Below are 13,359 nucleotides of genomic sequence, written 5' to 3'. Positions count from 1 at the left end.
TGTGCTGTGGTGTGGAGAGAACCAAAAAGATCCTTTAAAGGCCCATCTTTCAGATGTACTTTTGTTTGTTCTCAGTTTGGCGAAGAAAGGCGGTGCTATAGCTACAGTTAAGGGTTATTTGGCAGCTCTGTCGGCGTTTCTTTGCCTTCCGGATCAGCCATCTTTATTCAAGTCTCCCATTGTACATAGGTTCCTTAAGGGTTTGGTGAATAGATTTCCTCCTACTCCTTTTCACATGCCTCAGTGGGACTTAAATCTTGTTTTAACATTTTTAATGGGTTCGCCTTTCGAGCCCATGCATTCATGTTCATTGAGATATTTAGCCTTCAAGACTGTTTTCTTGATCGCGATTACTTCTGCTAGAAGGATTGGTGAGCTTCAGGCGCTCTCCGTTAAGCCTCCTTTCACTGTGTTTTTTCCTGATAAAGTGGTTCTAAAAACCAGGGCTGCTTTTCTGCCGAAAGTTGTCACCCCTTTTCCTTTAGGGCAGAATATCACTCTTCCTGCTTTTTACCCTCCTCCCCACCTGTCTAAGGAAGAGGAGAGCCTCCATAGGTTGGATCCTAGGAGGGTCCTGAGTTTTTATCTCGAAAGAACTAAAGACTTTAGTTTGGATGAGCAACTATTTGATGGGTATGCTGGTCAACAGAAAGGCAGAGCTGTACAGAAAAGAACACTCTCCAGGTGGGTCATCTTGTGTATCAAGATCTGTTACTCTTTGGCAAAAAAGGCCCCTCCTGAAGGTATCAGGGCCCACTCTACTAGAGCTAAATCTGCATCCTCGGCTCTGGCGAGGGGAGTTCCATTGGTAGACATATGTAAAGCGGCAACTTGGGCGTCCCTCCATACTTTCGTGAAACATTACTGTTTAGACTCCGAGATGAGGAGGGACGGTCACTTTGCTCGCTCGGTATTGCAAGATTTCTTAGTGTATTCAGGTGGGCACCCACCACCGAGTGCGGTACTGCTTGGGACTCTATTCATAAGGTGAGGAATCCACAGGTAGTTGTATCCATCAGAAGAACAAGTTACTTACCTTCGGTAACGCTTTTTCTGGTGGATACACGGACTACCTGTGGATTCCTCACGGTCCCTCCCGCCTCCCCGTTGCCTACCTGGTTACACTCTTATCTTGGAGTATTTAGCTTTATATTTATATAAATGAAAGCGTATATATATATATATATATATATATATATATATATATATATATATAGTGATATTTCTCTATTTATTTTGTATATTTATGTATCCCAGCTTTAAATAAGAATGGATTGTTTAAATGATCAAGGTTTTTGCGGGTGTACATCTTTCTATATTATTTATAAATTTTCATGGTCGGTTTACTCCTATTTGCTTTAAAGACACGAAAAAAGTGAGGTGAAACTGACGTTAGTACGCCGACGGGGACCTCTTATTGGCACGCTGACGTCAGACGGAGTCCCGTGGAGCCGTGCCATTATGACGTCTTCGTCGACGTAGACAGCTAGGAAGAAGACTTTCCGTCGGATGCTGGCGCAGGGATCGAATTCATAAGGTGAGGAATCCACAGGTAGTCAGTGTATCCACCAGAAAAAGCATTACCGAAGGTAAGTAACTTGTTCTTTTTTAATCTGTTATTTAGAGTTAGAGTCCTAGTACTCCTGATTGTTTGACATAAAGGCAGTTTTGAATTCGCTTAAAGGGTGATTACTGTGAAGTTTAGCTTTGTGCAGGTAGTGATCATGACATTGTCCATCAGCTCTCCTACCTTCCACAGTCCCCATCTGCTCCACCGCCATCAGTGATTCATACCTTACAGTTGAGGAGATCACAAGAGAGGATCTGAATCCTTCCTCTTTCTCCAGAGCCTGCCGGCGTTTCACCTACCACATACACTGCCCAAAAAAATATATTACCTGGAAGTCCTGAAACTTTTTCTGTTGTTTAGATTTCAACTTCCAAGACTGACACCATGGTGGCTCAGAAAACACCGTTGTATTGGCTTTTGCCCCCTCCTTGATGCACAAGCCACTTCTGACCGCACAAGGGAGTCTAACTACCCAAACAGGAGTGCTAGCTCCTGTTCCAGCGCCTTTTGCACTTATACCAGCTGCTCCTCAGACTCAACTGTCCACAACCACAAGAGTTTAATAGGATACAACATAGGCATAAGAGGCACAGTAGAGAAATATTGGAGGATCCATGAAAGAAGCAACAGAAGGAAGAAAACCCACAACCTTAATTGCTCAAGAAGATGCAAATCTCAAAGTTGATAACAGGATGAGGGCTTTAACTATTCAACAACAATGACAAAGATCAAAGGAACACCTGTGTCCAGAATATCAAAGACAAGAGGTTCATGTAGATACCCATTCTTCTCATAAGGAGGTTGCTGACAACCCCTCTGACTTGTGTACATGCTCTCCAAAGACCTGAGTGGTGCCATCTTCCCATATCTTTCCAGTTGATGTCACCAATCAACCAGTAAAGAAGGTCAGCAATGCGACTATTCCACCAGTATACGAGACCTTGGGTAGTTTTGAATGTTTGCAGTTGTGGTGGTGTTGGTTCTGTATTGAATGATGTCAATGAGGCATACATTTTTCATTCCTTTGTCTGCTAAACCTTTGGAAGGACAAGTGGAGAAAAAGTACATCCTTTGGAATCCGACACTGTATTTTATTCCTTTTACCCACAATTAAGAGAGGTACCCCTGTACTAATTAAAGGACGGGGTTAATATTATAACAAAAGTAAAAATTCCCTTTCTGATGGATACAACTACCTGTGGATTCCTCACCTTATGAATTCTCCAAATGCGCCAGCATTCGGAGAATTCATAAGGTGAGGAATTCACAGGTAGCTAATGTATCCATCAGAAAATGCGTTACCAAAGGTAAGTAACTTCTTCTTACATATTTCGTCAATTTAAGTCCTTACTAGTATTGCTGGCATACAAAAATATTTTTTTAAACGTAGTTCTCATATAGCCATGTTCAAACCACTCATAATAAACATCCTACTCAATCTCTTTCTATTAATGTCATTATTCTTATATATTAGTAGATATATACATATTTGTACCATATAATCACCACATACTGACATTGCATTACATACCAATTTTTAAAAACAAGAATATTTTTCTAAACATTTTTTTTCCTTTTAAGACAATATAATTCAGATTTTCATACAGTATCTAAAATATCATATAATGTATCAAAACATCAATGATACTTTGATTTTCATACAACATATAACATCTCCAAAAATATCTCAAAATGTCAATGATATTTTGACTTTCATCCAACATACAATATCTCAAAAAGTGTCTCATACATTATCTAAAGTATCATGTAATTTCTCAACACGTCAATGATACTTTGATTTTCATACACTTTTATCCAACATACACTTTGGATAAACATGCTTGAATTATTCCCCATCAGCAAAGTGCGAGCCTCACAGTATCATTAAATTTCACTATACAGAAATTTGACATGTATGACAATGTTAAGTGCATTGACTTTCACAGTTTATTCACATCATTTGAAAAGACCTGAAGTCCATCCAATCAGGCGACAGCACCCTTTAGAACCCCTACCACAGGAGCTCCAGTCTCTTAGATTTTCTAACAAACGTTGTATGAAGGGAGTCTCCCTGAACTCTGCTCCATTGTCTTCATACCAGCTTCAGGACATCTTCATAATGTCTGATACTTCAAAGAAAGGTATCTTTAGATCCTGCAAATGTTGTGGGGGAAAAGAGACTGCATGTGGATGACCCACATAAAGACTGCCTCTACACTCAGCACAAAGTGAAAGAACGCAAGGTATGCCACACCTTTTCATCAAAAAACCTTGAATGGAGAGGGAGCTTCTCTTATGCTTATTCATAATATCTTCTGAGGAAGATAGTGACACTTCTGCCAGGTCTTGCAAAATGGGACTGGTCCAGTGACCAGAGGACCTCTGAGGAAAGCAGGAAGGCCTTAAAAACTTCCCATCATGGGTCACTTAAAGATCTGCCTCCTTTGCGCCAAGACCTCAGACCGCCTGCATACGTCTGCTTCAGACGCGCCTGCTTATGCCTGCTTCAGACATGTTGAAGGTGAGGCCTAAAATCCATTCTAGAGCACCATTCACAGCACTGTCATTGACAACCACTACAGCGGCGGTCACCACATTTTTGTCGATGAGACCGTTGACGGCTCAGACAACATCAGCTGTCAATGCTCTAATCACGTTGATGAAGATTTCCTTATCAAAGGCCTCTGCCGACTAAGACTCCGATACCACCATCAACCACCATACCATCCACAACGACCTTGCGTTGACCTTCACCGCCACTACCTCTTCAACATCCTAGTTGACGACAATAACAATTTCAAAGACCTTCTTAAGGTCTCAAGACGTCTCCCCAAGCAAAGTTTCACCATTCCCTCCAATCCATCTATTAGATTTAGAGGACTCGGAGGATGAAGGTCCAATTGGCCCAGCATATAGTTCAGCTGAACTCCTGGTAAAATACCAGAAGGATGACGAAGAAGATGAGGAATCATAATATGGCCACTACTACAATACGCAGGCCAAACATTGACATGTGCCATTCTATCAGGACTATCAAGAGCCGCTACCTACACATAGTGATGTTTAAGTGCCTCTCTTGCTTGTGCAGGACTTACAGGCTATGCTGCAGCACTACCGCAGAAGGTTCCCAGAGCCTCAGAAGGACCAACCAGTGCCTCCACCACTACCACCATCTACTCCAGCAACACCAAGACCTATGCTACCACCAATAACACCAAAGATGACACTGGCCTCCAATATTGCAGCGCCCCCAAGAGAGGATCCATCATCATCAGAAGACAACAGGGAAGAAGGTGGGATCCAGTATATCCATCCACCTTGTGAGTGGGATGAATATCTGCTTGCTACTCCATCACTACCAGCTTACATAACTTAATGGGACGGGCTGCAGCAAGATTTGACTTGCCTATTTCGATGAAGCTTCTTGTATGACTTTAAGGAGCAGACCGGGAAGTATAGTCGTGCCAAAACCCTGAAGATCCCCCCCTTGCCTAACAGGACATCCTAAAGCAGACTCTGTGGTCTCGCAAATGGACGTCATCGCTCAAAAAAACCTTTCAACTCCTATTTCTGCTCCGCCTTACAGAGAAGTCAGATACTTATGTAATATTGGGAAGCATTCCTTAACTATGTCTGCCATTACAGTTTGTACGGCCAATTCATTTGCCATCTTAGGCCGTTACGACAGTCAGATGTGGTCAGACATCAGTGCCTTGACACATCTAGTGCCTGAAGACGGGGAGTCAGAAGAAAGACCTTGCAAGAAAGACAGTGCACGTCCTCTGAAATCATTGACTGTGCGATGGACATGCCTCCACTGGCTTCAGACAGCAGGAGCGTGGTTTTACGGAGACAAGGCTGGCTGAAATCCACATCATTAAGGCTAAAATACCTGACATGGCATATGATGGAGAGACAGTCTTAGTGAAGCACATTGATGACACTTTGCTGGCTATTAAAACTGATATGGACAATGCAAAACTGTTGGGCACATTGCAGTTCTACAAACATCCCTTTCGAGGAGCGTGCTCTAAGGGTTTCTGTACATATAGGGGTAGGATCACCTGGGTAGTGAGTACTGAGGACCACTCCCCACCTGGTGACACCTCTCGGCCTAATCTATGGGTTTTCTGGCTAACTAGCAGCGCCCCATCTCTGACCGAGATGATTGTGGCAACCAAGCTCATGGTTAGATAGACTCCCCAGGGAATCCCGGTACATCAGATCGCATCCCGTTCTCTCAGTTTCCAGGATCGCACTCGGGCAAAGACAACAGAGGCAGAATATATCTAAATAAGCATTTCATAAAATATATGCATCTTTGATAAAAGCAGGTGCATAGCAATAACTAGAATAATGAGACAATAGGAGCAGGCATGTGACTACAAATGTAAAACACAAGAACAGTCCTACCATACTGTCTAAACAGGAGAGTGGATCTATAACCCCTCACCTACGCTAAGTATGAGCACAGTATGCTAAGCCTAATCTGCCCTTTGGGATTCCTCCTGGGATAACATCATCCCTCATACCTGAAGAAGAGGCCTGAGGTCTAGAAAGACACCATCCCCATCCAGTTCAGGGCTCGGCCGTCTAAACAAATAGCTGTATCGAATCTTGCAGGAGTCCGCATACAGACGTGGTCATCTGACTGGAATCTCCCTCTAACGTGCCTGGGACTAAGGGGTGTTTTATAATAACACCGCTGACATTCTAAGGAATGGTCCCCACGTATGAGTATGTGTGTTTCCGTGAATGCAGGAGACAAAGCATACCATGTCTGTTGGAAACCCTATCAGACTGTAGCCTTGGAGAAAGTACAAAGTGAACTATATGTCCTACGAAGAACATGGTGCATTCCTAGGCGAAAGGACAATAAGAGAGAGAAAAATAAAACAGCACAGCAAATGAAGCTATTGCTAGAAAAATAATGCAATGCCGTGTAAAATGTAATAGAGTGAAAGTGCACAGCGGCAGGCCTAATTAGTTAAAACAATGTGTCTAAAACCTAACTAAAATACCTATACAACAAGGCCAGTGGTCTGGATACCTCTCTAGACATTGGCATGCTGTTTTCTCCTACCGTGGCTACGGCGGAGGGAGCTACTTATTCCATGGTGGTCAGTAGGGTGGCTGATATCCTTGTCTTTGAGATGCCTACTGTTCAGATCAGATCTAATCTCCTGATGGAGGTGCTTCAACCAGGGGCTTCCACTTCTGAGCCTCTTCTTCCATTCAATTAAGTCCTCACTGATGTCCCTTTGGGTACTTGGTCCAGACCAGCACATGGGATCCTGTGAACAGGACAATCGCACGCCACCATCGGCCTGCCCCGAATGACCCTAAATTCCTGTCCCAACACCCCACACCTGACAGCTTTGTTATCCAGGCATCATCACCCTCTGGCGCATTAACTTCCGCACCTCTGGATAGGGAATCAAAAAGACTGGACCAGTTTGGGAAGATGTTTTCTTCCTCCATGCTAGCGCTGCAGTCAGTGAACACCGCATGCCTTTTGGGCCGTTATACTTACTATCTGTGGGATACGGTCGCGCAAGTCTTGCCGCACATACCGGAGGATGCCCATGCTATTGTCTCCCAAGCTGTTACCGATGGGAGAGACATGGCAAAGTTCACTATCCAATGTGGGCTGGACACGACCAACTCTCTAGGTAGATAGGTTGTGACGACTGTGTCCTTGAGGCACCACGCCTGGTTGAGAACATCTGGTTTCACAGAGGATGTCCAACAGACCCTTATGGGGCATGCCCTTAGACGGCGCCCGTCTCTTTGGAGACAAGGCAGACTCGGCGCTTGAGAGTTTCAAGGACTCCCGGGCTATGGCTCTGTCCCGCGGCCTTTCAACTGCCCCTCATCCCCAACAGGCCGCCTTTTGCCCCTTTCGTGGCCACAGAAGGGGTGCCCTGTCGTGTCCCTTTCCCAACCACCATACCACACATGTGGTTCTGCCCATGAGTGGCTGGGGACACCAAACCCACGTGGCCTTGGGACAGGGAACCAGAGGTCTACCCAGTCTACCCCTGTCCCTGCTGCAGCCTCCAAACCCTATTAGTCTGTCCCCCCAATCCGGATCAGATTACAGCAGGAATCGCCATCACCTGCCCCACTGGGAATCCATCACTACGGACAGATGGGTTTTGCAGATCGTTTGGAGGGGCTACTACCTTCCCTTCGAGACAGCCCCACCAGCCATGCCTCCATCATACAGCAGTTTACCGGAGGATCATTTGGCACTTCTCTGCCAGGAAGTTGCAGCTCTCTTGGCCAAGGGATCCATAGAGGGGTTCCCTGTGCCAGAAGTAGGTTGTGGTTGTTTTTTTTACGCTACTTTCTGGTGCCCAAAAAAAGACAAGGGCTTACGTCCTATCCTAGACCTTTAGACCCTCAATCTCATCCTCAAGAAGGAGTAATTCAAAATTCTTGCCCTGGCTCAGGTCCTGTCTGCCTTGGACTCCGGAGACTGGATGATAGCATTGAACTTTCAGGATGCTTATTTCCATATCCCCGTCTTGCCTGCCCACAGACGTTACCTACAATTCATGGTAAGTCACAAGCACTTTCAATTTACCATGCTACCCTCCGGCCTTACCAGCACCCCTCCGGTGTTCACAAAAGTGATGGCGGTGTTTGCAGCTCATCTGCGCAGCTTGAGGGTTTCAGTCTTCCCCTAACTTGACGACTGGCTGTTGAAGGTGGACTCTTTCCAGAAAGTCATCTACCAATTTCAGACTACGGCGAACCTCCTGCACATGCTGAGGTTCACTATAAACGTGCCAAAGTCACACCTGACTCCCTATCGGACACTCCCTTTTATTGGAGCTGTTCTGGACCCAGTGCAGTTTCGAGCCTATCCTCGCAAAAAGCAAGTCCAGGATATTCAGGCTATGATTCCGATGTTTCAGCCTCTATCTTGGGTTTCGGTGAGACAGACTCTGAGGCTGCTGGGCCTGATGGCCTCTTTCATTCTGCTAGTGACACATGCCAGATGGCATATGCGGGCTCTGCATTGGGACTTAAAGTTCCAGTGGGCGCAGCATCAGGAAAATCTCTTCAACATGGTTCAGATCTCTGAGGAGACTGCGAAAGACCTGCAGTGGTGGCTTTCGAATCGGCATTGGGTCAACTGCAGATCCCTCTCCCTTCCCCAACCAGATCTATCCATTGTGACGGATGCATCACTTTTGGAATGAGGCAGCCACATGGGAGTGGCGGAGATCAGAGGCCTCTGGACTCCATATCAATATTTTGGAGCTCTGGGCGATCAGGATTGTGTTGAAAACATTTCTTTCCTCTCTCAAAGGGAAAGTGGTGCAACTGTTCATGGACAACAATACCGCCATGTGGCACTGCAACAAACAGGGCGGAGTAGGGTCCTGGACCCTTTGTCAGGATGCGCACATGGCTGGCACATCAGGACATCAACCTGGTGGTTCAACATCTGGCAGGCTCTCTGAACGCCAGAGCATACAAACTCAGCTGTCAATGCATAGCCGATCACAAATGGATTCTCCATCCGGAGGTGGTGCAACGTCTCTATCAGCAGTGGGGAGAGCCTTGGTTAGATCTGTTCACCTCTGCAGAGAACCTGCAATGTCAGCTGTTTTGCACATTGGAGTTTCCAAGGTGGCAATCGCTCAGCAATGCTTTTTGCCTCGAGTGGACCTCCGGACTCTTTTACGCCTTCTTGCCTATACCACTACTGTCCAGAGTTCTCAAGAAGATCAAGAACGACCGGGCCCAAGTAATCTTGGTGGCTCCGGACTGGGCATGGAGAGTGAGGTATAAAGAGCTACTCAGAGTGGCCACCGATCCTCCACTCAGACTGCCCCTTCGGGAGGATCTTCAGTCGCCGCAGCAGGGGACGATTCTCCACCCGAACATGTCCAATCTCTGCTTTCATGCGTGGAGATTGAGCGGTGGCAGTTGACGGCTTTTGACCTTCCACCCGAAGTGTGTGGTGTAATCGTGACAGCCAGGCGTCCCTCCACCAAAATGGTATGTGTCTGTCGTTGGCATAAATTTGTGGCATGGTGTACCAACAAATCTGTTGATCCCCCTCTCTGCTCCTCTTTCTGAGGATCTTTTCTTCATTCTTTCTTTGGCCCACCAGGGCTCTGCTTTGGGCACCTTTAAAGGCTATTTATCGACTATCTCAGCCTTTCTTAGGTTGCCTTATCAGCCTTCACCTCTTAAGTCTCCTATTGTTAGTAGATTCCTTAAGGGTCTCACCCAATTATTTCCTCCCGCTCCGTTTATCATGCCTCAGTGGGACCTCAATCTTGTCCTTACTTACTTAATGTGTGTGCCCTCTGAGCCGTTGCACAGTGGTCCCCTATGGCTCCTTACTTTCAAAACTGTTTTTCTTGTTGCCATCACTTATGATTGCAGAGTGAGTGAGCTTCAGGCTCTATCTTCTAAGCCTCCATTTTTGTCTGTGCACCCAAAATGGTGTTACGCACTAGGGGCTCATTCCTTCCCAAAATCGTTACACCTTTTCATGTAGGCCAGTCCATCACTTTGCTTACTTTTTACTCACTTCCACATCCTTCTCATGAGGAGGAGAGACTCCACTGCCTGGATCCAAAAAGAGCGTTGGCGTTCTATCTCAATCGTACTAAAGATTTCTGGGTGGATGATCAATGATCAACTCTTTGTTGGATATGTGGGTGCGAAGAAAGGGAAGGTGGTGCAAAAACATACCATCTTGCGTTAGGTCCTTCTTTGCATCAAGATGTGGAACGTTTTGGCAAAGAAGCAACCCCCTGAGGGCTTGCGTGCTCATTCTACCAGAGCAGCTGCTGCTTCCACAGTGTTAGCACGCTGAGTTCCTGTCCTGGATATCTGCCAGGCAGCAACGTGGGCAACCCTGCCCAGGGTTACTAAACATTACTGCCTGGGCAGTAAGGCCCGTAGAGACGGCTACTTTGGTCGTTCAGTCGTGCAGGATTTTCTAGTAAGATCTTGGTTCGCAGCCCACTTCCGAGGATGGCATTGCTTGGTTATCTATTCTAAAGTAAGGAATCTGCAACTATAAGTATCTATCAGATGTACAAGTTACTTACCTTCGGTAGCGATATATCTGGTAGAGACATATTCTAGTTGCAGATTCCAAACCGACCCACTCATCCTCCCCACTGGCGAACTGATTTCTAGAGTCAGGGCTTCCGCATTCAGGGCCTTAGCTCTGACGCACCAATTTCAGTGTTCTTCGCGGCTCTGTGCTTTGGTGGGGAAAAATCGTGAAAAGAAACTGTCACTACACTGAGGCGGCATCTATGTAGTACATCATCACGGATACTACGACACCCACGGAGTCGACCGATGCCACCTAACGACGCACAAGGGTATTGCTCGTAAAAAAATCTCCAGACCGGATCCAGTCTGATGCCTGGGGAAATTCTAAGATAAGGAATCTGCAACTAGAATATGTCCCTACCACATATATCGCTACCGAAGCTAAGTAACTTGTACTATAGGTGCATTCTGACTTCAGAAAGCCCCTGTAATAAGGAAAGAAAGATTTTCTCTTTCAAAGGCTTTACAGTATCCTTAGTGTGTATGTATGTATATATATATATATATATATACATATATATATATATATATATATATAATATAGAGAGAGAGAGAATTTTAGAAAAATCAAAACTGGCTAGTGCCAGACGTAAAAATTAAAGTAAAAACAATATATAAATTGCCTGTTTCTTAATTTTAAACCATTTTCAATATTTAAATACATACGCACATTTATATATATAGCATAAAATGTGTTCAGGCAATTCCACAAGTGGGCCGTGATACTATACTTTTTAACAGAGAGAGAAAAGACGCATAATGGGGAAGAAATATGAGAAGCTGATGAATGCAATGGGATGGTAATCCATTGAGGATTAGGATGTTGCTACTGTTTCAAAATAAACTGAGGTCTTCGTTGCTACTAGAGTGAAGCATTACATGAAAGTGGAGCTACCAGCTCAATTAGTTGTCTGTTTTTGTTTTTTTCTTTTAATTTAAAGACGGAATTTTAACTGGCCAAGTCGGTTTGTTTTAGCTCTAATCGGGTTTCTAATTTTAATTGTTTGAATGTTAAGAGTAACAAGTTAATTTTACTTGCTAAGTACTGATACACACACATTAAAAAAAACTGTTAGAAGAGGATTCGTACTTTAGTATTTTATTGAAGAATCCTGTGGTGCATGACTAGGATTACAATTACGAACCGTTTTCTTTCCGAATCATCAGTGGCAATGTAAAGAAACAACATATTGCTGGCTTTAAAATATTTTTTTCTTTTTTACAGTGTATGGAAAGTAAGCAGAGACTGGCAAGAAATTGTCATACAAGATAAACACGCACATAGAAGAAGAAAATTATACATGAAAGAACTGAAAGCAGAAACTGAGGTAACATCGGGAATACGTCTTGTCTTTTTCCAAAAATGTGTACCTTTTTCAAATTTGTTTTAGTTACAGATTTCCCCAAAGCATGCTCATTCTGCCCACGTCTAACTATGTGTCTTGCGTTTTGAAACATATCACTTCTGGGGAAATGTATCCCGTCACACTTATCATGTCATTTATATACCACATAATCTAAAATAACTGGATTATAAACCTGATATCCATAAAATAATATGAAAACATTTATAAAAACCTGCAACAGAGCCCGGATTAACATTTATACCCAACTATGTACATCCTGAAATACAACCATCTCAAGAAACCAGCAGTTGTAACAATACTGCCTAAATTCTCAAATGTTCGTATATGAAACTGTATCTCTGACAGCAGTTATTGGCCTGTATTTCCAGCAAAGAAATAGGGTAGGCATTGCTCTTAAATTTAAGCGAGTTGAAAAAAAAAATATTATTTAACCATAACAATTGCTTAAACAATACAACTGGCCTAACAGATCTAAACATCCTGAGATAATAAATGCCTTTAAAACATGTAACATCATGAAATGGGGAAAGACTTTCTGACTTTAAGGATTTATGTAGGTGAAATAACAAGTTTTAATCACAAAGGACTATTAGAAGTGCATTGTATATTTAAATTAGTACCGAGCCAGGTTGGAGGGCCTTTGTGATGAACTACTTAAAAATATGAAACTAACCACGAACGGTATATGAAAAGAGCAACAGTCATTTTTCAGAAGCACATTTCGGAACCTGGTGATAAAATAATAAAAGCTCATTCTTCCTCTTTGGAATTTAATGCAAAATCTAAAAACAATTACAAAACTTTAAAAGATGCATTGTAATGCCTCTTGGACAAGCCAAACCTAAGGCAGTAGTGGTAGCAGATAAGGAGGGAATACAATTAGACACTTTAGGAAACATCTGTAGTATAGATTTGAAAACACTTTAGAATCCTATTTGAAGGAAGAGATGGGGTGGAGTGGGGTATTTCCGAAAATGAAGACACAGATGCACCTTCCTGCCAAGAGCCAAGCAAGACAAAGTTGTTGACAAGGCTAGTGTTCTAAGCAACGCAAATAAATCTTATTCACTCTTTCCTCCAAATTTGAAATATTGTTAGGAGTAAATTAAGAAGCAGATGAAAATGCAATAGGCTAAATGAACCAATCAGTAAAATAATCCTCTGGAGTACAAACAAGCTCATCCGAAACAGAAAGAAACTGTGGAACAGAAAAAAGGAAACCATGCCAGGTCACTTCTCCAGAGAAAGAAGCCAGCTGAAGACACCATTACAACCCACTGATCTTCTTTAGGAAGTACAATTTATAACCTGCAAATATTGTGCAGG

General features: G+C 43.7%; 1 protein-coding gene across 1 annotated transcript in view; it reads left to right on the top strand.

Annotated features, from left to right (window-relative positions):
- FBXO43 (F-box protein 43) overlaps positions 1-13,359 on the top strand; it is a 167,818-nt gene that overhangs the window by 87,536 nt on the left and 66,923 nt on the right. Inside the window, exon 3 of the mRNA XM_069220551.1 lies at positions 11,892-11,994. Coding sequence (XP_069076652.1) covers positions 11,892-11,994 — 103 coding nt within the window. The remainder of the gene's footprint in view (positions 1-11,891; positions 11,995-13,359) is intronic.

This window comes from Pleurodeles waltl, chromosome 2_2 (assembly GCF_031143425.1).
Source record: "Pleurodeles waltl isolate 20211129_DDA chromosome 2_2, aPleWal1.hap1.20221129, whole genome shotgun sequence".
NCBI lineage: Eukaryota > Metazoa > Chordata > Amphibia > Caudata > Salamandridae > Pleurodeles > Pleurodeles waltl.
Note: the sequence above shows the minus strand (reverse complement) of the source record. Positions and strands in the feature narration are given on the sequence as shown.